The sequence below is a fragment of the Oryctolagus cuniculus genome, chromosome 6, assembly GCF_051225735.1.
Source record: "Oryctolagus cuniculus isolate XC-2025 breed Fujian yellow rabbit chromosome 6, ASM5122573v1, whole genome shotgun sequence".
Lineage (NCBI taxonomy): Eukaryota > Metazoa > Chordata > Mammalia > Lagomorpha > Leporidae > Oryctolagus > Oryctolagus cuniculus.
In genome coordinates, this window is record NC_142872.1 from 13,376,887 (window position 1) to 13,404,403 (window position 27,517).

A 27,517-nucleotide genomic window follows, 5' to 3' on the forward strand; every position below is an offset into this window, starting at 1 on the left:
GCTGCAGTGAGGACAGAGAGGGTCCAGCACTCCTCTGGCTGGCAGGCTGATGTCCCCAGCACCTCTGTGCTGATGGACCCCTTCACAGCCTTTGGGTCCCAGGCTGGTCATTTGATCAGGCTCTCATCTGCATGTCAATGAGGCTTAAAGCCCATGGAAAGAATTAAGTGGCCTGGGATGTTTACGCAACTTTGCAGTGAGGGCAATTGAGAGGAAAGTTGCTCTGACTGAGCTGATTGTCTTGGAGCAGCGTGGCAGTGAAGTAATCATGCTAATATTATGTGACTCAGGTTATGCGATATTTTCGACCATCAGCCTAGCAGGAGTTCAAACATGAGCAAAAACACAAACTAATCAAAAACAGTAAATGAAACAATCCTTTTAAAGCAGATCAACTGGCTTTTTATTTGTTTTCATACTTTTTATTCAGATTAAAGCATGGAATGAATTCAGATCTGCTTCGGAGAATATGAACCATGTTTTCTGTTGCATTTTTAAACCAACAATATTAATTTCAGTTATTATTTCTTTTCCTTTAGGACTAATTAAAGAAAACATGTTTGTTTCTCTAGGCATCATCCCAAATCTGCAAATGGCAGGATATAAATTCTGGTTTTATGTTCCAAAAGAATGTTTAGGTTTTGAGATCACATAATGTTAAGTAGCAAGAAGTCCCTGTGTGAGAGGATACATGTGCGCTTTGTTCCAGAGTCTAGCCTCCTACCATGGATGTGTCCAGAGGGGTCAGCAGATGGCACGTGAGGATGGTTCTGTTTCTGGTCCACAGTTACATAAACAAACACAAGACGAATTCAGCTTCAATTGAATGCTTGTCAGAGGACATGCCTTTAACAGGCCCCACCCCTTAGAAAGTGCATATTGTGTCTCCTTTATATTAGGATCCCTCATGTTATAGGATGACTCCCCCCAGAACAATCTACAAGAACTCAGTTTTGAAGTTCTTTCAGGCTGAAACCCAGTCATAGTAAGATCCTTATGGAGTTCCTTCTGTGTAAAGTTGAAGCTGCCCTTCTGCTAATATGGTACTCAGTGAATCCCCAGGTTATAAGACAATTAGGATATAAACTCAGTATAGGAGGCAAAATTATGTCTACTCAAAACGACCTTGAAAGCCTTTTAAAGTGACCATAAGACCCACCTCTATGAACCCAACATTGCCAGCGTTTTACCTAGCATTCACTTGGCCTTTCAGTATCCGATGAGCTAGGGCCATGTTGTAGGAAAAAGTACATTTCTTTAAACACTGAGAAACAACCACCCAGTAAGATCCCAGCACCGGGAAGTAAGTGGGAACCAAGTCAACAGAGGGAACAGGTCATCCTCATGTTCACTGTGAAGCCTAGACTCAAAGGGAATAGTGAGCAGGATTTCCTGACCCATGCCCTCCTCCTGTCCCTGTGCTGTTGAACTAAGATTCATGGGTACGTGCGCGACACCTTGTGTCTGTAAAGCTGCTGAAGGGCTTTTCTGTGTATAGTGCACCAGTGGCCCGTTCCAGCAACCAGCACTCCCCTGGAGAAAGGGAATTGAGCGGTCTCTACTCCACTCTCCTATGGAGAAATTCTGATTATGGTTTAGAATAACTTTGTCAAGGTGTCACGTAAGCCTGTTTAAATATATGCAGGTTGTGTTCAATACTGTGCCGAAGTGTAGCTTAGCAACAGGTAATGCTACAAAAGGAAACCTCTTCTTAAAAGGATCATTACACAGTTTGTATCCCTGAAGTTAGAGACATTCTTTTTGATCAGACTGAAATAATAGGGCAGATTTTACTTAAAAATTTGTACATACGCACACACACACACACACACACACATCGCACAAGCTTCTGATCATATCCATAAGGGCTTTTCTGGTTTAGCTGCTCCTGGGAATTGGAGTATCTTTCTCTTGGTTCAAGGTCATTCCCTCCCCTGTGTATGGTGGTCTTGTTGTTAGAATAAGCTCCACAACTCACCTTGGACTCATCCTCTAACCCTCTCTTTTCTCTCTCACGTATTCACACATGCCCCCCACGTGTCGCCCATCACCTAGGCCGGTTGGCTGTACCCTCAGTATGGATTCTGAGTCTGACCACAGATCATTGCTCCAGATAGCAGCAGGAGCGCCATACCTGGATGCCTGCAGTACCTTACTAACCAGCTGCTGTTGCCACTCCTCCAGGCTTGCCTCCGCCTCGCCACTCTCTAATCTCATTCAGCGTCAGTCAGCTTCACACTCGTCCACTTGAAACCTTTCAGCGGCTCCCCTGCACATCAGAGTGAACTCTCAGCTTCTCCCCATGGGCATAGCCCCTGCTCATATCTTACCTTTAAACATGATCTACCAAGAAAAGCCTCTTTAGAAGGGGTTATTCTGGAGCCTAACACGTGGGACCAGACCCAGGGCTTCCTGTCCTCGCAGGCCCGTGCTGGCCTTCCAGCTGGACACATGTTCATCAGATTAGGAAGACAGAGTTGGAAGAAAAGGCCACAATGGGAAGAAGTACCTGCACAAGATGGATGTCCTGCACTAGCTGGGCACATACGATGCAACCCAGAATTTCACAGCCATCTATATTTCTCCTGTTAAAAATATTTATTTATTTGAAAGGAGAGTGATATAGGGAAAGGGAGAGACAGAAAGAGAATGAGATCTTCCAGCTGCTGTTTTGCTGTCCAAATGGCCACAACAGCCCAATCTCAGCCAGGTGAAACCCAGAAGCCAGGAGCTCTTTCCTGATCTGCCACTGGGGTAGCAGGGGCCCAAGTATGTGGGCTGTCTTCTGCTGCCTTCCTGGGCATCTTAGCAGGAAGCTGGATCACAAGTGGCATGGCCAGGACTCTAATCAGCACTCTAATATTGGATGCTGGCCTTAGAAGCAGCAACGTAACGTGCTGTGCTACAATGCCAGCGCTAACGCTTTATAGTCTTAAGTCAGCTCCAGACCCCAAAGATTTATTTATCCCAAGTACTTAATGGTCATTCTAGTCTTTTTTTTTTTAAAGATTTATTTATTTATTTGAAAGACAGAGTTTCACAGAGAGAGAAGGAGAGACAGAGAGAGAGGTCTTCCCTCCAATAGTTCACTCCCTAGTTGGCCGCAAAGGCTGGAGCTGCACCAATCTGAAGCCAGGAGCCTCTTCCGGGTCTCCCACGTGGGTGTAGGGGCCCAAGGACTTGAGCCAAATTCTACTACTTTCCCAGGCCATAGCAGAGAGCTGGATTGGAAGTGGAGCAGCTGGGATGCAAAGTGATGCCCATATTGGATTGCCTGTGCTTTAGACCAGGGTGTGAACCCACTGCGCCACAGCGCCGGCCCCCATCATTCTAGTCTTAAAAGCTTCTGTAAAGAGGTGACAGATTGACATTTCTGCCTATGTCTCTGCCTGTCTCCTGATGCTCCCTCTTCGGTACTCTGGCCTTTGTGGTGAGCCCTTGTGTTAAGCTCACTCCCACTTTTTAACCCTTGCAGTACCCTCTACCTAGGGTCTCTGTTCCCATGTTTTTTGCATGGCCTGGTCTCTTTGTCAACTTACAGAATTTACAGAAGCCTTTGTTTTCTTCTTTACGAATAGAATGATCACTTACACACCTGGGATGATACATTTTAGGGGCTGAGGCCGACTTGAGAATATAGTGTTGTTCAAATTCTGTGCCCCATCGTGCGTGCGCATCTTGTGGTGCAGCTGCCTCCGTTGCAGGTGCTCCTCCCACCATGCTCTTGTCTCCAACCACGTCCTCCTGCTGTAGTCTGGATGTTGTATTCATCTGAAACATGGGCCTGGAGCGGATGGGAGCTGCTAGAGTCTGGTCCTGCGTGTTGGTTTCCAGAATAACCCCTTCCAAAGAGGCCTCTCTCCACTCGCCACATTTAAAAGAACCCAACTTTACCCAATTCTGCTTTTTCCCTCTTTGTTTCACTTCTCCAAGCCTGAGTAGATTGTATATACTTACTTGTTTGTCATCACATTAATCCATGAGACGTGTGCTGTCCAACACGGTAACCACTTCGCACATGGGGCTAGTTAAATCTAAATGTAATCAATTAAAATGAAACAGGATGGAAAACCAGGTCCTTGGTTGCACCAGCTCCATTTCCAGTGCCCAGTGCCAGGTGTGCTACTGTAGATGTGCAACATCTCATCAGTCAGAGGGTTCCATTAGACGGTGCTGCCTTAGGCTGTGAACCCCTGAGGGCAGAAGGCCTGTTTGCCTAGCTCATTGCTGAAGGCTCAGTGTCTCCAACACTGATACTCAGTGTGAACGAATGAGCGGGAGTCCCCTGCTTCTCAGGAGGAAACACCCTCCTTGCTTTCATATTTGTCTTATGTCCTTCCATACTCTAAGCTGACTTCGGTTTCTGATTAAAGAACTCAAGTAGTTGTTTCTTAGTGTGGAAGGGCGACTTGGGGGATATTTCGTCACTGTAACGCGGTCTCCCCTAATGTCCCTGAATTGGCTGTTCTTCACCTCGTCTCCTTGGCACAAGCCCTACTTTGGGGACTCCCTCCTTCAGGTGAAGTCTTTGCCTGACTTCAAGCAGGAAGGGGCATTTTCCTCTGGGCTCAGTTTAGCAGGATAAGCTGTTTTGCTCCTTTCTCTGCACTAAATAGGAGCCCGTTTTTCCCTTATGTTCAGACTGTGCCATGTGGCGCCCACGAGATCTGCGCAGCCCTGGGCCCAGAGCCGAGTGCTGAGAGTGCGGGTTGAAAGCAGCACCTTGCCTCTGGTTTGCCCTTATACACAGCTCCCGTGACCTTGTGAACTCAGAGGAACTTCTGCATAGATGTGAGAGAGGAAGTCAGCAACCCAGGCCTGAGAATTTGTGTCACATACCTTTGATTCTTGGCTTTTTCTTGCTTTCTACAACTTAGTGTTTTAAAAAGGATCTGATACTTTTAAATACATTGCATATAAGGTTTTCAGGGAATAGTTCTTCTTTAAAAAAATTTATTCATTTATTTGTAAGGCAGAGTTACAGGAGGAGAAGGAAAGACAGAGCGAGAGATCTTCCATCTGCTGGTTCACTCCCCAAGTGAATCCCAAGTGCGGGCCTGGGCCAGGCAAAGCCAGGAGTCAGGAGCTTCTTCTGGTTCTCCCACATGGGTGGCAGGGGCACATGCACTTGGGCCGTCTCCCCTTAGCAGGGAGCTGGATCAGAAGTGGAACACTGGGACATGAACCGGCAGCCCTATGGGATTCTAGCATCATAGGCGGCAGCTTAACACGCTGTGCCACAACACAAGCCCAGAGTAAGCCTTAATATATGGTTGTCGAGATAAGACATCATTACATAAAGTAGCTATAAAAATTATTTTCAATAGAGAATGCTTTCAAAAACAGTAATTTGTCATTTTGAAGATAGACAAATCATTTAAGCCCAAAATAAGTTACTGAATCATGTTCAGAAGTCTAGATTCTAGAAATTTATTAGTAGAGTGTCACTACTAAAATAATGTCAAAACATGTAAAATGTTTCGTAGGTTCTGTGTCCAAAGGGTTATTGCCCTGAATAAAAACAACATGAGATTTTTAGACCCTGAATAAAAAAATGTAGTTGGCAGATCCAGAGAACTTAATGAGTTAGAGAACACTTTTATTTATAATGACATTGTGAGAGGAATAGAATGGCTATCAGGGGAAAATCACGTTGATCTTATTTTTCTTGGTAACAGTAAAGGGTATCTCGTCTTTCAGAGCTGGGTGAGAAGCGTCCCACAAATCTGAGGCGTTGAGCAGCAGTTCTGGCTGCAGACTGTTGTACTTCTAGCCTCTCAAGGGATCTCACACTGCGAGGACTCCTATGTGGCAAGTGTGCTGCAGTCCAGAGAGCCCGCGGGACTGCAGGAACCTCTCTGTCTGTTGGTTGCTGACCTGCACTGGTGGGTGGGGCTGTTTCACGCAGAAGTGAGAGCTCCTGAAACCACTTTCCCACCCTTCTTTTTTGTATCCTGTTAGCATTCTGGTGTCACAATTGCTTTTGGCCCGTTGAGACCAAAATGCGTTGCAATATGACTGGAAGACTGTCCCATCACAAGCACGTACCTACAGATGCTTGGAAGTGCTTCCGATGTCTGCAGCAGCCCCAGCTGGACAGGAGGCCTGGAACCATGGGTCCATGCTGGGGAGGGTGTCTTCTGCCTCCTGGCAGCTGCACAGCCTGTCCCCGAGTCTACATTTCAGTTTCTTTCTTGAGGATCCTGGGCATGACCAGGGCTTATTAACAACTGAGCTGAAAACGATAGATTTCCATCAAGTCCAGCGTCCAGCACCACATGTTCTGCACCCTTATTGGGCTGTTACCCAACCTGGATTGCAACCCTTTCTCCGCCTGTTACTTGCCCTGTGAATGAATGCAATAGACGCTAACCTTTCTCTGTGTTTTCCTGTCATGTGACGTAACAGTACTGCCTTTGCAGAGTTTGAAGTTTCAGAATGAGGCGTGGAAACCACCTGACACAGAAGAGTTGCTCGAGACGCACTGGTGTCTCTAGCATCAAGAAGTTGGTTAGTTGGAGCTCCCCTTGGAGAAGAGCACAGCTCTGGCATTTCGGGCTTCATTCACTTAACGTTTACGTTTTATTTTGTATTAATGAAATTCCCACAAGTATTCTTTGTGAAGAAAAGTATGATTACGTGTGCCAGAACTCTTCATTCTTTGTGCATAATCAGGAAAGGGAGAAAACAGGCCATCTGTGGAGTAAAGGCACTGAAAGCTGGAGCCATATTTTCATAGTAAGTGATTTTTTAAAAAAAGTAAAACTTGTCTTGAAAAATTCAACAGGTGTAGTGAACATAAGTCCAGTAATGTCTGTCTTTAATGCAGTTCAGGTTAGATCTTTGTCATGAGCTGGCAATTAATTCTTTCTACAGAATCATACATTGGCATTACTTGGCCTGCTTGGTTTTGTGTTTGGTTTTAGAGTTGTGTAATGAGAGTCATATTTTGAAAAAAAAAAAAAAAAAAGTGCCCTTGGGCTTCATCACCTTACCCAGAGTCCGTTGTTTATCTTTTGAACATGATATCTTTATTTTGGGATGTGTCTGGCACACCCCCATCTCGGTTGCTGTCTTTCTGAAAGCAAATCATCGCTCCACCTTTTCTGGTGGCCAGGTGTGGCTTTCAGCTGCTCCCTATCACTTTCTCGGACTTCACGGATCCTGCAGCTTTTGCAGACTTTGCAATTCCACTTCCAACCCACTTACATTGCGTCTGCCCTGCGTGGAAGAAGGATTTGAAACCTCCCACACCAGTGAGGTTCCAAAGATGATTTAATGGATACAGAAAGATGCTGTTGTCAGCAGGGAAATTAGAAGGCTTTTTTTTTTTTATTTTAAAGAGCCAATTCATGAATATTTTCATGTTATGGTGACTTTTATGACCCTGTGCAACCTTGAAACTGTGGGAAGTTGGATAAGCACGGCTCCCTGTGTGGAATTATTGTCGGCCCCTGGTGAGGGCTACGTCATGTCCTAAAGGTCCCCGGCAGGATCTTTTTCAGTGTGTTTGTTCATCCTGTCCCCTGGGCCTCCCGGAATAACTTTTCCATCGGCATCCTGATCCCTGCTTCCACATTGTCAGTTCCTAATGACAGACTGGAGACAGCAAAGGGCAGCAATCTGTCATGTATCCCCACAATCAACTGTTAACCATCTGTGGAACCGGCCAGTAATGGCTGTGAAAGAATGACACTTCTAATTTTCTACTCCTGGGGGTTGGATGCAGTTTGGGGACAACAGAAAGGGAAGATAATATTTAAGAAAGTTCTGAGTTCCAGCTACAGAGTCTTGATGTCCGCCCTGGGTGCACTAAGTAGTTTTGCTTATCTAGTCAAAGGGACTAGTGTAGTTGATCTGTAATGAGAATAATAATAAAAACAAGAATCATGAACAGCCATGGAGTACTTGCTTTGTTCCAGTAGCTTTTCTAAGGATTTTGCATATATTATCTCATGTAATCATCACAGCACCATCGAAGTATGGCACACAGTATCTGTTCTATAGGTGAGGGGGCTGTCTCTACCGCTGTGAACCTTGGGGGAAGGAGAAGCAATCTGGCAAGAATGCTAGATGGACATCGTCGTAGCTGCACCCTGAGGTACACAGAGCTGGAGAGAGTGTCAGGATGGCTCACTGCCGGAGTATGCTGCAGTTTTAGGAAACAGAGTTTTCTGACCAGAGGAATAGAGCAAATGGAAAGAATAATGGGAAAGTGCCACGTTTTTCCCGTTAGGCTCAGAGCTTATTCGAAGGAACTGCAGTATTGACTAGAAGAGAGCTGTAGCGGATTGGAACAGGAGAAATTAAGTCTTATCAGTGGAAATGGAATGTTTGAAGTCAGAGAACTCAAAGCGATCTGTGCTGGTTACCAAGTGCAGGATCAGCTTAACTGGGGGAGGAGGGAACCACAGAATGTCTACGATTCACTGGATAACGAGGAGAAGTGAGCCGGGAAGTCAGCTGGAGTTGATGGAACAAAGCAGAGGGTCCACCTAAGGCTGAACTGAGCGTGAACACAGGCAGTGGCCTTGGCAGTGGCCCCATGCGAAAGATAGCAAACACCTGCGAATGAATTAAATAATAGAGCAACATGGGCTCCGGGTGGCTTCACCTTGGGAGATGTTGTGTTTGAGAAGTTCCATGAAACGCCCATGGCCAGACCACCCTGAATGTGCCCAGTGCGAAGCTGAGCAAGGCTTTGAGCCCCCTACCAAAGATGTGGTCAAAAAGGAAAGGATCTTTGTTTCAAACACGTCCGTTGTTCCCCGTGCGTCAGGACCGTCTGGCAAGGGTGGAGTGATGGTGCAGCTGCCTCCTGGAAGCTGGTGACACCTGGAAGACCCTGCCTGTGGCGCAGGAGGTGTGTGTGTGCAGGGGTGTGGGAAGGGAAGAGCAGTGCAGAAGGGAGAGGAGGGAGAGAGAAAGTCCCTTGTCCGTGACCTTCAGTCTTTGCTTGAGCCTCTCAATGGCCAGGCCCACCTGGCAGCCAGACAGCTGACAGAGGAGTTTCCTGGGAAGATAGTTCTGGGCATAAATGAGCAAATGGAAAGCTGGAGGTGAGGGGTTGGAGGGCCGGGTGTGCTCCGGAGAGGAGGGGGTGGAGGAAGTCTGCAGAGGTGCATCAGCCAACACCAGAACAGAGTGGCGTTGACACAGGAGCTGACACAGTGAGGTCAGAGTTTCCAGTCTGAGTCAGAGACTGGTAGGAGCAGATAGGCGGGCACCCAACACAAGAGGCCTGGGTGGCTTATGGGGCAGGTGGCCGCCTGCCTGTAGGCAGTAGAAAAGTATCAAAGTTTTCAGTGGGTAACGACCAGACCATCTTTGCATGTTAGGGTACTTTGAGAGCTGTGTAGGCTGAGAATGATTTTGAGCAAAGAAAATCTGACGTCCTTACCTTTAGTCTTGTTCTTAGATTCTTTGAAGCAGGAAATAATGAGAAGCGGCAGTAAGGACAGGATAACAACTGGGCAGCATGGTGGGATGTGCACATGTAAGAGAGGGAGTGGCTGGGGCTAGCACCCAGGTCTCTAACTTCTGCTGAGCAGCAAATGGTGGTGTTGCCAAGCAAGGTCCAGCCTGTGTTGGGGAGCCCAGGGGGCAGCAGGTGCCCATATGCGGGAGCCAATGGCATCTGCACACAGAGGGGTCAGTGGTTGAGTGAGAAGATAACCAAGGCTTTTGACCATAGGGTGAATAAAAAGAACCCTAAAAGGGGAAAAAAAAAGCAAGAATACCAGACAGATCCAAGCGGAGTTGGATAGAGTGAAGGAGACAGTCTTATTCTGGGTCGTTATCAGAGGGAAAGGCAGTAGGAGCCAAGTTGTGCTGGGTTAGTGTAAAGGAGACCAGAACATAGCAGTGGTGATGATGGATGCCTCTTGTGGGAGTACGCATGAGAGCAGGGCAAAGATGGGTGGAATCCAAAGTGGAGTGCGGTCTCATTTGTGGGGTTGGTGAGACTTGAGGATGTACGTTAGAGCCGGCGCCGCGGCTCACTAGGCTAATCCTCCGCCTAGCGGCGCTGGCACACCGGGTTCTAGTCCCGGTCGGGGCGCCGGATTCTGTCCCGGTTGCCCCTCTTCCAGGCCAGCCCTCTGCTGTGGCCAGGGAGTGCAGTGGAGGATGGCCCAGGTGCTTGGGCCCTGCACCCCATGGGAGACCAGGAAAAGCACCTGGCTCCTGGCTCCTGCCATCGGATCAGCGCGGTGCACCGGCCGCAGCGCGCCAGCCGCGACGGCCATTGGAGGGTGAACCAACGGCAAAGGAAGACCTTTCTCTCTGTCTCTCTCTCTCACTGTCCACTCTGCCTGTCCAAAAAAAAAAAAAAAAAATGAGAGGATGTACGTGGTCAGGCATGAATTTAGTCTTTAGAATTGGAGTAGAGACCAAGGGGCTCAGGGCTGAAGTCAGGCCTGGAGAAGTTTGGGCAAATTTTCTATAACTGCCTGCCAAGGAGCTGAGCTTATGCTCCAGAGACAGTGCTTGGAATTCCAGTCTTTGGTAAAAGCCCAGTAGCGCCTCCTGGTTACATGCACGAAACACCTCTATTCCTGTGTGCATGCTTTTAGGAGGTAAGCAGCAGCCCAAGGCCATCATCATATGACGCTATGCAGCCTTCAAACTGGGTTTAGTTTCATTTGCACTTTGTGACTTGTCACTCTGTGTATGTCAGCAGATGCATATGCAGACAGATACACACACACACACACACACACCCACATACACACAACTGTATCTTCCCCATTGTCTCCAGGCAATTTCTGATTACGAGACACGGAACAGACAGGAGATGCCAAACCTGTCACATGCTGTGCTTGTCTTACCGCATCCGCTGGCTTTGGATTCTTGGGGTGTGGTGCACAGATTTTGTTGGTCTGGTAGATTGGCCTAGACTGTCAGGTGCATAGGCACTGTCCCCTGCACTTTGCTTCGTGGTTCCCCAGGCCTTTTGCTGCCAACCATGAGGGGGCCTCTTCCCAGGCACCCACGGTGTTGGAGATGGTCAGTAGGTCCGTTGGGCACTGTGGAGTCGGTGTTCTCCTGGTGGGTGCCCCTCTCTTGGCCTCCTGCAGTCTGACCAGAGGCTTCCCTAGGTTCTGCCTACAGCTTCCTCTCTGGGGCTTTTCCTTCCCACACACCACAGGAGAGGTGTCCCTGGGATCCTCATCCTCCCAGACTTTCCCATCGTGGCCCCATTCTCAGGTTCTCTCAGCTTCCCCTGGGACCAGGAGTCTTGCAGCTTTTGAATCCTGTGTGTCCAGAAGTCACACTGCGTGACACGCACTGCCTTGTGGAGTCCCTCAAAGCTGGTGGGGCTCCTTGCTAGGTCCTGAACCAGCTGGAACTGGACCAGGGACTCGGCCTTCTTAACTCTTGAGGTGCCCCAGAGAGAGGGGGTCACTCTAAGGATTTCCACACATGGAGGCTCCAGCTCAGAGTCAGGCTTAGTAAACCTCTGCTCCTTTCTCTCCAGAGCGGCCTGGAGCTCTTGTCTGCGTCTCCCAGCTCTTGGCACAGCAGTGTAATTAGCAACATTATTGTATCTGGAAGGCAGTTGGCGTTTAATTGCTCTGGCCCCAGCCAGCCTGTCGTTCCCTTCCACTCCCTTCTCATTTGGGGTTCGAGGGTTTGAGTCTTTACCCTGGCTGGTCACAAAATCACTGCATCAGAGAGAATTAAAAATAACTTGAGGCAGCCTCTGACTCCAGCATAGGAGATTGGGTAATTCCTTCCATTTTTTTCCATGTGGAAAGGCAGATACCGGGCTCCCGTGGCAGGGAACAGATCATTCCATGCGTCTGTGAGTCAGCGAGTGACCCTGTTCCACCACACCAGCTCTGCACTCAGGAACGCGGGCTCCTCCTGACCCCCACTCAGCTGAGTCAGTGCCCTGTAGAGATGCAGACTTAGAATCAAGCTTCAGGCATCTCTTCCTAGGAGACATTTATTTCTGTCATATCCTCAGTTTAAAGCAGTAAATGCCCTTCCCTCAGCCCGTGTAGCTGGTTTGTCCTCCTGCTACTCTGAGAGCGTGATGCCCAGGTGAAGGCAGTGCGCTTCCCGCCTGCTCTGACCGGCAGTCTGCAGTCGAGGGGAGCCTGGGGCACGCTCAGAAATGCACGTGGGCATGGGTGCGAGCCCAGCTTACTTTCAGCTACAGGGAAAGCAGTTGCATCCGAGCCCCTTCACTCGTGATTGTGAATTCAGATAGATGCTAAATAACGCCGAGCAGTGTGGATTTGGAAATTGGCCTGTGCCATGTAAATTCCCCCTCAGTTCCCTCTCCTGTCACATCTTATGCCAAAGTAAATGGAAGCTGTAGAGGACCTCTGGCTCCTCGCTTCTCAGATGACCTCAGCGAGCTTGGATTGGCAGGGCTGGTGTTTGGCTTGCACAGGCCCGTTCGTTCGTCCTCCCCTCCCCCTGAAATGTCCACATCACACTTACCTTGCCTGGCCAGGATGCCGTATGGCTTCCTGGGCCTGCCCCTAACAGGTGGGCTTTCTGCTGTAAGGAGTTCATCCAGGCAGCTCAGGAACCCGGGACTAAGCCTGCAGGTTCCCCAGCACCTCTTCCTCCAGCCCCGTCTGCGCTGCTTCCTCTTCCCCTTCCCTTTCCAGAAAAGCCGTGTGCCGCAGGGGCCTGGCGTTTAGTGCAAGTAGGGCGAGTGATTCACTTTTCCAAGCTCGGATTTCTTTGACTGTGAGCTGCAGATTGAAAACAGTGTTGCCCACACAGATCCTGCTCTTCTCTGAACGTTATACTCAACAATCATGTGGTTTACTGCACTGGATTATTCATTTGTATTATTATTATGTATTTTTATTAAATTATAAATGTAGGGGCTGGTGCTGTGCCATAGTGGGTAAAACTGCTACCTTCAGTGCCAACATCCCATATGGGTGCCAGTTCAAGACCCAGCTGCTCTACTTCCTATACAGCTCTATGCTATGGCCTGGGGAAGCAATGGAAGAGGGCCCAAGTGCTTGGGCCCCTGCACCCATGTGGGAGACCTGGAAGAAGCTCCTTGCTCGTAGCTTTGGATCAGCTCATCTCTGGCCATTGCAGCTATTTGGGGAGTGAATCACAGATGGAAGACCGCTCTCTCTCTCTCTCTGCCTCTCTATAACTGCCTTTCAAATAAATAAACTATAAATGTTGTCTGTTATATGTGTATAGGCATAATATGTATACAAATACACTGTGCACTTACATGTCCTTATGATGAGACTGTGTACCTGTTTATGTCAGAGAACAATGTCTCCCATGGCTGTGTCCCGTCCTGACAGCCTGGCCATGCCGGGCATCCAGTGGGTTGTTGGTAAACAGCTAAGTAAATATTCACAAAAATTAAATCTATTCCCCTCTATCTAATTTTAAAGAAAGCTTATTCCCTTTATATTTAATGTTTGCTGTTTCTCTACTATAGAAACAATACTGAAGGAAACAAATGGCACAAACTTCACTCATCCTAACAAAAAAGGACATAATACGTGTTTGCCAGCTCTTTAAAAAACAAATGCTGATGCTGGCGTTGGGGCACAGTGGGTTAATCCACCAATGCCAGCATCCCAGCTGCTCTACTTCCCATCCATCTCCCTGCTATGGCCTGGGAAAGCAGTGGAAGATGGCCCAAGTGCCTGGGCCCCTGCACCCACATGGGAGACCTGGATGAAGCTCCTGGCCACTTGAGGGATGAACCAGGGGATGGAAGATCTCTCTCTGTCCCTCCCTCTCTCTCTGTAACTCTGCCTTTGAAATAAATAAATCCTTTTTTATTAAGAGAAAAATGTTTATATAAGCTTTTTTTGTGTTTTACAAAATATTTTTCATAATTAGCCCTCAAGTTCTATGTCTGAAAAGCCAGTATTATGTACTGTAAATTACTCTGGACAGTTTGAGACATAGCATCACAGAGCTGTTTTCTTAATCCAGTAGCCCAGAGTGAAGTCCCCAGTGAAGGTGGGCTGTGTGGTGCCTGCCATTTGTGGTTGTCATTCACTGTTGGCAGACTGAGTCCAGCAGTCACCATGCCTCTGTGTAATCCTGCCAAGGCTGGAAACGGCCTTTTTCCATTTCCAATTGTGCTTCTTGAACCCACATACAGAACGCTTGGAGATTATTATAACATGAATTGTTCTCATTGAAAGACAGAAGAGACTAAGGGCCATTCAGAAATCCACATGACTTGCATCTGATAAATTCAAGAAAGCCCTGGGTCTTGGGTGTACCGATCGTAAATCGTTGGGTCTGACAGTGTGTGGCACAGCAGTGGTGCAGAGCTCCTGAGGCCTGGCTTGGATTCCTGTCCTCAGCAGGCAGTAGCTCTGGGTAATTGGCTTTACTCTCTAGTCTGCCATTCCCTCATCTGTAAGAGTGACGTTAAGGATTAAATCAGATTAAATTGATGCAGCAAAATGCCAACCCAGGGCCTGGTGCAAGCTGCTGTTAAATAAATGGTCAGTGCATTGTCACTGTGATATTACTGTTTATTGTCATCCTCGTTATTATCAGAAACACAGTGGTGCCTCAGTGACTGATTGTAACTGACGCTGAGATGGTAGATGCTTCTAAGGAAAGAAGAACATGTTGTGTGGAGACTCTGAGATGGCTAACTCTGGGAAGCCCATGAGAGAAAAGGGGGTTAATGGGACGTGTCTGTCCCCAGCCCCCGCCTCCTCCACAGCGGGGTTGCACGGCCCACTTTCCTGCCTGCTTAACCGTCCTGGGCCTCTTACATGTGTGGCCCTAGGAATTTCCCATTACTTGACTTCACAGCTTGATGGATAACAAATACTGACATTATCTTTATGTAGATTAAATATCACCTATTTTCCTATTATTCTTCCTTGTATTTTTTGCCCAGATCAACGTTCTACTCGTAAAACACAAAGAAGTCCTGATTTGTGGCTTTTGCCAGTTTCTGTGGCATAAATACTCCCAGTATGGCCAATTGCAAGCTGTCAGTGTGAAGTCATCGAGCACAGAGCTGGCATGAGTTGTGCCAGTTGCCCAAGTCCATATAAGCTGGCTGCATCCCACCACTGGGGCAGGCCATTCCCAGTTGTACTTCAGCAGAATGGGACGGAGGCAGGGTGAGGGGATGACAACAAGACTTAGGAGACAATGCTGTAGAGGAAAGCACAACGTGAGCCAGACAACATCGTCCTAGGGAACCATGTTCTAGGGAACCTCTACTGTGGACTCGTAAGATTGCATTAGCTCGCAAGGTGGCAGGCTTCTGAATTAGTGTAGCTCTGTGGGGTCTGCACCAAGACGACATCCCCTAACGGCCTGTTTCTCAGCCTGTGCCCGCACCCTTAGCCCATGCGTTACTGCAGTTTGTCTCCACGGTGGATCATTAGAATACGCTAGGCAAACAGGATTCAACAGGATTCATCCAGAGTGAGTACACGCCAGACTACTTGACAGTCTGTTTCCGTGCCTGTTCTCTGTGCTCTGCTCATACTGAGTGCAAAGGCCTCTCCTAGCCCCTTGTGCGTGGGTGGGAGCGTCTCCCCAGCCACCTCCTTGTTGCCGAGTTTTCCTGTAACCGGTGCTTTCGAGGCTTGGTGTGGATACAGTGCCCATGCTTGTGAAGGGGTCTCTTCCTTTCTTTCCCCTTCTTCGCTCCCCCACTTTCCTGCTCCCGTCTGTTCCCTCCCCTGCTTCTTTCGAGGGTGTTTTCTATCATCTTCCTTTGCATTCCTCACAAGCCCTTGAGATCATCTGAACAGGAAGCAGTGTCCCAGCTCAGTCTCATCGTTTTGGGATCTTTGCTGTTATTCAGGAACCTGCTACTTTAATTTTTCCCCATGAGTGGAATGGGACGATTTCTCTGGTCACCTTTCCTTTGCTGGCAAAAATTTAACCTCATCCTCTTCCTCTTGAAAGCCGTATTGTGCTGTATCTAGGAAATTGTATCACTGTACTGTAAACACCTTTCTGAGAACCTTTAATTAAAAGCTGATACCCAGAGCTTCATCGTCATGGTTAAGTTAAGCACACAGAATCCTCTAGGGAAAGCTCTGTTTCCAGCAGCACACGCTGGAGCCAGCAGGATTCTGTTCTAGACCATCTCAGCCATCGTCCACACCACTTGATGGTGTTGTCAACACGGTGGTTTTTTTTTTTTTTTTTTTTTTTTTTTTTTAAATCCAGGTCTTTTCACTTAAGACCTCCTAGAAGTTCACCAAAGGCTGTATGACTTAAGCTAAAGAGGACGGGGTGTTTGGTCTGGCGTTGACCATGAAGCCCTCTGCAGACGTGCTCGAACTCATCGCCTGTGCTGTTCTGGTCCTGGTGAGCTGTGTGGGAAACACGTGTTTGTTTTACACCACCAGGAAGTGCATCACTGGACGTGTACAGACATCCTTTCTTCTCATTTTCAGTCTTGCATCCGTCCACCTTATTAAAAACTTGGTGGTGAATGTCATAAAGATTGTTTACTCTTCTGGGATTGTGCCGGATTCAGCTGGCTGCAAGGTTCTGCACTTCACAGCGGCCCTGACAACCTCTCTGGCCATCTGGTTCATGTTACACTTGGCGCTGCTGTACCACCGGAAGCTTTACCAAATCGTCCACCCCTTGAGAGAGGCTGCAAGCCTGGAGCAGCAGCAGCGTTCCGTGAGGCTGGTGTCTGCACTTTGGGTGGCTGGTGTGGCTGTGTACACCCCACTGGCAGTTTACACCAGAAAGGCAGAGAACCCGAGCGCAGGAAATGGTACAGACCCCTTGTCCACCAACAGGATGTACGTGGATTGCCTGATAGACTTTGGAAATGAGCAGGTAGAGCTTTACTATGGGAAAATATTTTTAGTTCTGATTGATGTTCTGCCTTTAGCCTTCTTAGTCTTCGTCTGTTTCTGGATGTCTTTCCTCCTTTCCAAGAGAAAGAAGATGACATATGGTGACATCTGGATCGGAGATGATGATTCAGAAGTTGAAATCCTTAGAGGAGCCAAGTTTAGTATTTTATTAATGTTGCTGATCACTCCACTTTGGATTTCGCACTTTATCTTAGTCTGTTTCTTGAAAGACTTGGCCGCGTGTGTCTTGATTCCAGCTGTTCTCTCGGCTCTCTCTTCAGGCTTCTCTGCTCTCAGTCCCTTCCTGCTTATGCTGGTTAATTACAAAATGAAGTTGGTGTCCTTCTGCGGTGCCAAAGAGGTAAAGCCCACCCCACCGCCTGCAAATGTTGTTCTTTCTCCATATGCTTGATGGCGGAGAGCTGCTTGTTAATCACTGGCAAACGGGCCTCGTCTTGGGAGGGTGCAGCTAGGTTTTTGTGACCCTCATCAACAGACCGTTTCTGAAAGGGCCTCTAGAAAATTGACTCCTCTCCAAAAACAGACTGCAGAGGGAAACCGTGCACGGAAAAGATATATGAACACTAAGTTCTTGGAAGTGGAAGAAAAATAGCCATCGTGACCTGTGTGATTTAGGACGATGCCAAGATTTGTTAGTGTAGCCAGTCGCAAGCGGCTCAGCAGTGATCGCAGCCTGGAAATGAACTGAGCATAAACAAGATATTAGGTATTTACTCTGTGCAAGGCTCAAAAACGAGCGGGTCTGAGGATAACGTTTCCTAGCTGAATCCCTGAAGGTACTCACGGAACCGTCGTCCCTCACGTTTCTCTTGAGATGCTCCCACCCTTGTTGGAAGCGTGTTGGGTGGATGTGCAGTGTCCCGTTTTGCACCTTGCATGATAGTATCTCCTCCTCTAAACTGGAAGCGTATTATTTGTGTCCCCTTTACCTTCAGCGTCTTTAGTAAGTTGGGATTAGGGAGAAGCACTGGATCAGTGAGTTAGTACTTGCTAAGTCATACTGTGCATGTGTGTATAGTTGTGCAAATATTGGTTGCTACAGACATTTAGCCTCTATCCTTGTTTGTTCCTCTAACTATATTTCAAACCATAGTATTTTTAAAAAGTACACTCATTTTTGGTCGTTAACTTGGTACATTTACATATCAGAAGAATTTATAAAATCCTCATAATTGATTTCTGGGTTTGGATTCAATAAAAATATCCAGATTATAATTCTAATTAAAAATACATGGCCAAGTTTTGATGTTTCATTGTTAGCCAATACAGCCATTTGGAGTGCTTCAGATGCAATGAGTAATTATTGTAAATGTTGATGCATATATTTGTGTAAGCATTGAATTTCCAGCTTATTCTTATTAGAGACTTTCCCCCCATTTTCCTTCTGTTTTAACAGAGCCAGGATTTATTTTACTGTAGTTCTGGTGAATGGATGCCCACCAGTTGTGATTTCTGCTCTAAAAAGGCTGCACTCAGCATTATAAATCTGGACCTCATTAGTGGAGGGGACTTAAGACATTTGTGTTGCCGTTAGGGTCTACAGAGAAAGAAAATTGTAAAGTAACCAAGGCCCCAGTTCTGTAGGCTTGCATGGGCCATTGTCTGTCCCATGGACAGCGCAGGGAATCCAGAAAGTACACAGAGATAGACTTGCAGCCTTCTGAGATTTCTGGGTGGTCTTCATGGGAAATGCTTGGCCGAGTCCACGGAGGTAGTTTAATCAGAAGGGCACTAGGCATGGATCCTGTGTAATGAAGCTAACATCTGGGGAGATGGAGGATGTGGGGAAGAGGCCACCATGTTTTAATTAGGTGCAGATGTAGTCAGAGCTGGGAACAGCCACTGATCTTAGGTAGTGGTTCTGTAACATGGTTTCTGAGACCAGCACAATCAGTGTCACCTTGAAACCTTGTTAGAAATACAAATTCTTGGGACCCATGCCAGGCTGTTTGGTCAAAAACTCTGGGAGTTGAACCCAGCAATCTACTTAGTAAGCCTTCTGCATAATTCCCATGCATGCTAAAGTTTGGAAACCCTAGTCTAGGGTTGCTCCAAAGCTTAATCCTCACACACGCCTGCCATGACACCCAGATCTCTGGCTCAGGACGTGGTCTTCAGCACTCCCCAGGCGTCCTGCTGTCATGTCTGCTCCTCTCTAAAATGGCAGTCGGGATTCTCATCTGTGTTCCACACGTCCTCAACACTAGCTGCTAAACAGATCCATCACAGAAGTTAAGCAGTCTTTGCAAAGTCAAGCATACGCCATCGCCGCTCCAGGTGCTCCCTCGGTCTGGAACGTGGGTTAGGTTTGGGTAGTTTCCTGTACATGACAGAGTGCAAGTCCAGTTCCCAGATTATTCCACAGCTCCTTTCCAGAAGCCAGTGAGAGACACAGTTGGCTTAAGCTCATGCTGAACTTCCCAGGACTAGAAATGTTTCCTTTTTCTTCCCCGATACTTTGTTTTATTTGTTTGGACCTCATTAGGTCATAGTTTTGTCCTTGTGGAATTGATAGATTTTAATCTGCAGCAGAGAATAAATCATATGCTTGCTGAATGAACAAGAGTCCTGTTCTCTCTTTAAACTTATTTCCAGTCTGACTCCCTTGTTCGCTCTTCTCTCCCTTAGCTGCCATATTTCATCCGCGTTGTTGGCGGGAGCAGGGGAGGAGGTGAAAGAGAATAAAGCAGGTTCAGCAAAAATGGCCCGGTAGCGCCCCACAGGGGGACCCAGGTGGGACTGGGCTGTCAGAGGCCCTGCGCTGGTTTCAGGGGTGTTCCCCAAGGTCTCGCCTCAGCCCACACAGGGTCCCTAAGTTAGGTCCTCTGTCCCCTCCCAGTGCAGGATTCTGACTTTCCTCTGTCGGGGCCCCTCCTAAGTTCCCTGGGGACCATTTCTTGCTGGGATGGTTGTGATCTCACTTGGCAACCCAGTAAAGCCCATTCCGGTGTCATGATTAGAAAGTCTTTACTGAAACCCACTTCCCAGAAAGTCCCTCCGAGTCCTGCCCTTGGAGTCAAATCCTCTTCCACCTGCTGTGTCTTTTAAAGTCCTCATCTTGGAGAGAAACTCTCTTTTCCTAGTTCGGTGTTTGCTTAGCTGTGCTGCCTCCTTTTCCCTGCCGCTGGCTGTCTTCGCTTTGGCACTCTGTCTCACTACCTTCCACTCACCCTGAGGCCCTGTTCAAAGGTGGGACCCAGAACTAAGCGCAGCGTGTGTCTTCCTTGTATGTGTGTTTCTTGTGAGTCTGCTTGTGTTTTCCTTGTGTGTTTGTGTCTTCCCTATGGTTCCTTCTTTGGCTTCTCATGCACAGCTCTTGTGAGGGTGGGTTCTTTTCTTCTTCCAGAAAGAATTTTGAATGTTAAATGCATTCTAAATTCCACATATACACAGAGAGATTCAAAGCTATAAAAAAAAATGGGTACATCTTCTTTAGGCTAAAAAAATTGAGATCCTTCCAGACTCTGAGGTCCTAGTGCAAGATAGTTGATTCTCAGCATTCGGATTTCCGAAATTGAAATTACCCCCAAATCTTTTAGAAGAATTTAAAATATAAATTATGCCTCAGAACTGCCAAAGACGGGAATGATCCTGGCCTCTCATATCAAGTTCCCTGGTGCAGTGCTAACTTACAGCCTTGTAAGGTAAGGCATAAGGAAGCGTAGTCTTAATCCACTTTCCTTTGAAGATGAATTAAAGTGTTGAATCGACCACCTGTGGAAAGTGGCATTTTATAGACTAGTTCAGGAGTACCTGTGGGTAAGGTATGTAAAGTATACAAACGTCTGTATATTTTAATGGTGATGATCTTGCCTGCCACCTCTGTTTTTAAATTTTTTTTTACTTTCATTGTATTTGAAAGGCAGAGAGAGAGAGAGAAAGAGAAGGAGAAATCTTCCATCTGCTGATTCACTCTCCAAATGCCTACAGCAGCTGGGGCTGGGTCAGGCCAAAGCCAGGAGCATAGAAACTCCACCCAGGTCTCCCGCGGGGCAGCAGGAACTCAGGATCTTGAGCCATCAGCTCCTGCCTTCCAAGAGCATTATTAGCAGGAAGCTGGATAGGAAGTGGAGTAGCCAGGACTCAAGTCAGACCCTGCGACATGGGATGTGCATGTCTCAAGCACCAACTTAAGCCACTGTGCCCCATACCTACCCCCTCACCCCGCTTCTGTGTAGACTCTGTTGAAAGAAGAATTTGGAGTAATGGTTCGTGGACACTCATCACAGTACAACTCAGGGATAAGGATATCGATGGCATTCTGAGATCAGTGGTTCAGTGTCACTCCCAGGACTTGGAGCAGTGTGGGTGAACTGGGAGGGCTCTGGCCCATTTAGCAGGAAGCGATTTGTTAGCTGGCTTTCTCTCTGAGTAGGACCTAACATTAGCCAGAATATTTCTGAATGTTTTCCATCTGTCAAGTAGGAAGGGTATGAGTGCAAGTCGTAAATCAAGCTGCATACCCCCCTCTCCCTTCACAGAATTATAATGGACAGTCTTATAGAAAGTATTGAAGATGAGTAGGAAACGTGACATGTATGACACAGATGCAGTGTTGCTTAACACTGCGGTTTTGACAAGTAAGAAAGAAAGAGCTAGACTTCAATTAGAAGCTTGGCTGTGTGTAGATGAGACAGTTACAGAACCTCTCTGAGCCTTAGTTTCCTGATCTCTGAGATTTTTTTAAAAGATTTATTTGTCTATTTGAAAGGCAGAGTTATAGAGGGAGTTGGGGAAGAAATAGATAGATCTTCCATCTGCAGGTTCACTCCCCAGATGGCCAGGTGTGTAGCAGGAGCCCAAGGACTTGGGCCGGCATCCGCTGCCTTCCCAGGTGCCTGACCAGGAGGTGGATCTGAAGTAGAACAGTGCTCACACAGGATGCAAGCATCCCAGGCAGGGGCTTAACCCACCACACCACAGCACTGCTCCCCATTCCCCCCAACCCCAACCCCCACACAGGAGAATCCAGGAAGTTCATGTCCCAGGGTCTTTGTGAGGCAAAGGGAGCCATCAAGTCTCATTGGGAGCCCCCAGCCCCCAGCCTGCGCAGAGATTGCTGGAGGTTTTCCTGTGGGGGCCCCCTCAGCACAGGCAGGGAGCTCAGCAGTGTGTCCTCCTCTCTGGGAGCTGGAGCTGCCCCAGGTTACCACGTCCAAGCGTCCAAGCCTGCCGTGTGATACCAAACACTCCCTTGTATGTTACCAAGCATGCCAGACACGCGGATATTCCAAGAAGTTGTGCTCTATTTACTCTTCGGCTTTGGAAGTACCCTTTTGTGTCTCCCCATACCCTGGCCCTCAACCTTCAGGAAGCAGAAGTACTGCGTTTGGTGCTGTATCACTGTTACCATCTTCCTGGAAGTCCCAGTGCAGAACTCTCGCCAGCAAGCCTTCGTGCGTGCTGTACCCGCTGCTGGGGCGCTTCCCCTGACCCTCCAGTCTCCTGCTTCAGCTCCCAGCCTCAGCTCCCGCCTCTCCCAGGCAGACTTCCCTGTCTCCAAGGTCCAGATTAAGCATCTGGGGCCCTGTGTGTGCATTTCGTTTGGCAGGCAGCTCCTTCTGTCGCAGCGACTGTGGTCTGGCTTGTCTCCTCTCGCGTTGTGTGCCCCATCCTGGTGTGCAGAGTGCCCAGCTCAGACACCCAGAATATTCCATAAAGAGAGAAGTGGCAAAAATCCATAGTCCCTATGCTTCCCTGCTTTCTCTCTCACAGATGCTGGCTGGCTCTCCTTCAGCCTCCTGAAACGCCTTGCCTGTATCGTTTTTCTGCCACAAGACGGCATTTAGCAACTGCCATGCTCTGGCCACCGTTGAATCAAAGAGGGAAAGAAACTGAATCCGGCATTTGGTATGAGTTGCTTCCTTGCCAGGCAAGCTACTGAGCCAGCTGGGGACAGCATTTCCACCCAGGCCTTCCAGTGCAGACAGAGTTGGTGAATTTTTTTTCTTTTTTTTGAGCTGTTGCATTGGAGGAAGCAAGGTCAAGGTCTATAGGCAAGGCTTTGAGATGGGAAATTTATCCCGATGCAAAATCTGGCAGGCTTGTGTGCGCGCACACACGTGTGTTCAGGGAGTGGCTGTTGTGCTGAGTGTTGGTGGGTACAGAGTGAAGATATGGTGGTGTGGCCGGATTGCCCTGACCTCATCACGGAGTGCACGCCGCTCATCTACTTTGACAAGACCGGCTTATTTTTAATTATCGGGCCTGTGGTAAATGGTAACCGTAGCAGCGGTGACTCTGGCAGCCGAGGAGAAGTCTGTGTAACGTGAGCCTTCAGAATAAGCCCTTGCTGACTCCCTGTAAAACCGAGTGAGGCAATACATTTTAACAAGAATTTCAGTGGAGCAATTTATGTGATATGTGACTGGAGTCACAAATCAGGGAGCCTTTTATGAGCCAAGCACACCAGAAAGCGTACATTAAGATGAGTGTCGTTTCTCGACCTGTTGTGGGCCACTCCACGCTCTTGCCAGCAATGCTGCTGTTACGCAACAGATTTTTTTTGGAAGTCTCCGTTTGGGATGATTTTCTGACATCAGTGTTCAAGTCATAGCCAAAAAGCAATAGCATCAAACAGGAGATCATCGTCTGGAAGTGGGGGGAGAGGCCACCTTTTCACTTGGGTGCGCTGTCTTTGTTCCCCAGCTCTGCTCTGACTCGGCTGTCTTTCTAATCCCTTGAAGGAGGCAGCTGGGCCGAGACCGAGGTCTCCCGGGAGAAGGTGTCTTGGTGGTGATGGACCCTGAGGGGCTGGATCTCTACACCTGCTCTTTTGTAGGCACTGGGAGACTGTGAGCGGCAGAGTGCTGCCGGGCTCCCGTATGTGGATGCTCTCTGTGTCACTCCTCAGCTGCCCAAGCAGCTGGGGTCAGGCTTCTCCCTGCGCCTGGGGCACATCCACGGGGACCAAGGAGTCAACCATGACATCTGCCCAGCACACAGGCCCCAGCCCTGGCTCTTTGTCCCCACGTCCTGATACTTTACTCATCGCCCTTCTGTCAGTGTTCCTATGCACACTGAGCGAGCTGCAGCATTGAGAAATAGTCCCTTGACCTCTGTCTACTCTCCCTCCCCCAGACCAGTCTGCATCTTCACTCTGCCCCCTTTTGAAAAATTGTTTATGTACACACAGCACACCTGCCTCAGTGAGTAACCAGTTAAACACCAGTGAAGAGAAATTCAGGTGGCTTGCAGTAGGAAGGGTCCGATCAGCCAGCAGTCAGTCCTCAAGGAGAACAGACCTGGGGAGAAGGATTTAGGGGGAGAGGGACTCCTCTACAAAACAAAGTCCCCATGACACCCGGGAACCAGGCCAAGTGACTGCAGCGTCCAGGGTCAGGGCTGCCGGTGTGAGGGTGCAGCACACACACCTGACCGGGAGCAGAAGCCAGCTGCGGTGCACAGCAGGAAAACTCTGTCATGCAGAACGTTGGGCTGGGTCGTCCTTACTGGGGAGCCTGAAGCCTGTCTTCCCCTTGGGCGCTGCCCACTCCTGCCGGCCCCAGGAGGTGAGCCCACTGGCCTCCCTGCCACTGCCCCGGCCAGATTGATGATGGGTGTGGGCGGTTCCCGAGCTTGCGCTTGGCACGGCTTCCTCCTGTCCCCTCTGGTCATAGCCGTGGAGTGGCACCACGTAAATCCACACTAGTCACGACAAGGCAAGGGCCCTTCCTTCCTCCAGTTGTAAAGCGGAGGAAACATAAGCCCTGCCTCGTAACATTTTACTGCGTTGGCAAAGGTTTTCTTTCTCTCTTAGGAAGAGGAGCACAAAGCAGTGCCGCGTGGGTAGTTCATGTGCAGGGAGTTTTGTTTTGTTGCTCGTGTAGATGTGAAACGCTCCTTGAATACGAATTCAATCTGAGAATACAGATGAAGTCAGTGTTTTGGCAAGAGGCACCAGTAGAGATGGGGGTAGTGGCCCTGGTCCTTAGAGCTCAGCACTGAATTCCTCTCGAGGGTCAGACTCTCAGATGCTTTCTTGTCCCGAGATGGGTGCAGCAGCCTGGGCCCAGCCATGAGCCAGGTGGGAGGCCCAGCTGTTCAGCTCCAGCTGGTGTTGCCGTGGGTGGGAGAGGAGGGCGTGTGTTGCCAGAGCTTTGGATATTTTGTAAATGAAACCGGAAATCCATATTTTTATATGAAATCCTCCAAAGCCTACAGGATGGCAACCGACTTGATGTTTTCAGCCCAGAGCTAGGGCCAGACTGGCCTCGTGGGCCTCCTGTGGGTGCCCCCTGGAGCTGCCGGGCAGCCTTGTTCTGCAGCGGCTCCTAGGTTCCCTGGGTGGCGTGGCGGGAGGGGCAGAAGAGCCGGTGAGAAAAGCTCGGGCTCCATCTTTCTGATTGTTCCTCGTGGCAGCTGCCCTGGTCGGGCTTGTCCCTTCCTGGGTGCATGCTCAGGGATGCCCGGAGCTCCAGGGCAAGGCAGGTAAGGAAGGAGAGAGGGGCATTGGCCATTGTACGCTTTCCTGGGAAGGACGCTGGGGTTAGTGGATCCTGGGGGGTTTGCAGGCACCAGCAAGAAATGAACTCTGTGCAAGTGCTCCTTGGGAGGGGAGCACTGAAGTCAGACAGAGGAACTGGGTCTAGGCTGCAAACCAGGGCTGAGTCTGGAGGCCTCCGAAGGAGGGAAGGGAAGCCGCGGATGCCCTGCTTCTGGGTGGGGTTATCCAGCCCACTAGGACAGACAGGAGCTGTGCCTGGGCCTCCCAGCAGTGGCTGCGACGGTCCTGGCCCCCCTGACCTGGCCTGGAGAGAGCCCCACCTCTCGTCTGAGTGCACATGCAAGGCCTGCCCGCTTCACCGTCACGTGTGTCATCTGTGAGCCGTGTTCCCTGGGGTGCCCGTTGGATGCTGAGCGCTCTGTCGCCGCGGCAGCTCAGCCAGGTTCAGTGATCTTCTGTTCATTTGCTCAGTTGAGCTGTGTCCATCTGCATTTGCTAGGAGGAGTCTTCAGAAAGCTCACAGAAAATGTGCCTTGTCTCATAATTCCACTTTCCCACAAGCTCACTGAAATAACCTCATGCTTCGTTTTGTATTTCCACTTATTTAGAGACCAACTGGGACAGCAGCTTATGCATGCTTTCTGCTTGGTTTCTTTGTATTTCCGTGTTCAAGTGCTGCACCCCAGCCGGACACCCAGCGTCCTGTGTGTCGGGCATCAAGGCCGTGGGGACGGGGTCTGGAGATGAGCAGCCCACAGTGGGGGACAGATGGGGGAAAGAAGTTGGGCTGGAAAAGTCTGATCGCAGACAACCTGGAAGCCAGAGGGTTGGGTTGTCCCAGAATTCACCAGAAAGGACAAGAAAGTTCTTGAAAATAACTTGCAAGTATGAGTGCCTGTGTTTTCCTCTGAAACACTCTGAGGATTTGAGGAAAATAAATCAATTCTTGTACACAAAAATTTGCTTGAACTCATTTTTAGATTTCTGTAATTGGTGTAAATCCCAGTTTTAAATATTTTTTACAAGTCACATTGATTTTTTTTTCTTTTTAAACTTTACTGTGATTTTAGAAGAACTTTCTAATTTATTCTGTTTCATTTTACTTGAAAGACAGGGACAGTCATAGAAAGATTTCCCATATTCCGGTTCACAACCTAAACACCTCCAATAGGCAGGACTCGGCCAGGCTGAAGCCAGGAGCCAGGAGCCAGGAATTCAATCCACATCTCCCTTGGGGGTGGCCAAGACCCACGTCCTTGAGCCATCACCTGTTGCCTCCAGGGTGCGCATCAGCAGGAAGCTGGAACTGTAAGCAGAACCGAGATTTTTATCCAGCACTCCAGTGTGGGATGCAGGTGTCCCAGGTGACGTCTTAACCACTGGGCCAAATGTCTGTCCCTCAGCACTTCTGCTTATTCCAACTGGGTCGTCTCACTTAAGCATGGAGTAACATCCTAATCCTTCCTGGGTGGCTTCTGTACCCTCTGTAGTTAAAACTGTAAACATGGTGTATGCATGTGGAAAGGGAAAGAGAAGAAACATGGAGGATTAAGTCAGATGGGTCTCAGGTATGAGGACTTTTTCATTATTTGTTTTCTATAATATACAAAAGTGATATCTTAGAATAAGAATTTCCTTGTAAAAGACAGGATCTTCCATACTCCTGATCTTTTATTGGGAAGCCCATTTTTCTCAGCCTGGATGAACTTTGACTTTTCATTAATAAGCTCCTTAGAGTTCTGCAAGCACACTGTGGTTATAGAACCAGAAGAGAGGGCGAAGTGAATTATTTCTGATACTCATGTCTGGGTATTTAAGACAACTCTTACAGAAAAGACAAGTGGCGGGAGATGGAATGGTCTATCGACGTCTGAGCGTTGGCTCAGTGGAAGATATGTGCACATTGGGGTGCTGCCAGGAGTTGTGTTTCTGTTCTTGACATCTGTGGGTGTCCCTGGCAGTGGGGGTGATGATCAGTGACAGGAAAACGTGGTGGGAGGCAGTGGGTCTTACCTGGAAGAATGCACAGGACATTCTGGGGCACAGTCAGGCAAAGCTGTCTGAAGCAGAGGACACTCGGATAACTCCGTGGCTTAGATCTAGACTTAGATCCTTTTTCGTTCTTTGCTTGGAGGGTGGGATGGAGGTTACAGTGCGAATTCTAAAATGTTCTTTATTCTGGGTTCGTTGGTGTCTGTTTTGTGCTTGTGTTATGACTGTGGAGTCCCAGTACTCA

General features: G+C 48.5%; 2 protein-coding genes across 10 annotated transcripts in view; both read left to right on the plus strand.

Annotated features, from left to right (window-relative positions):
- Nucleotides 1-27,517, plus strand: part of SNCAIP (synuclein alpha interacting protein) — a 167,794-nt gene that overhangs the window by 66,710 nt on the left and 73,567 nt on the right. The window lies entirely within an intron of this gene.
- Nucleotides 16,137-18,818, plus strand: LOC127490656 (uncharacterized). The gene has a single exon (XM_051844151.3). It carries the CDS (start codon nt 16,255-16,257, stop codon nt 17,224-17,226), a length of 972 nt encoding a protein of 323 aa, XP_051700111.3. The 5' UTR covers nt 16,137-16,254; the 3' UTR covers nt 17,227-18,818.

Bases quoted from the DNA above. Each gene is read 5' to 3' on its own strand.
- LOC127490656 (XM_051844151.3), top strand. From the start codon at position 16,255: ATGAAGCCCTCTGCAGACGTGCTCGAACTCATCGCCTGTGCTGTTCTG.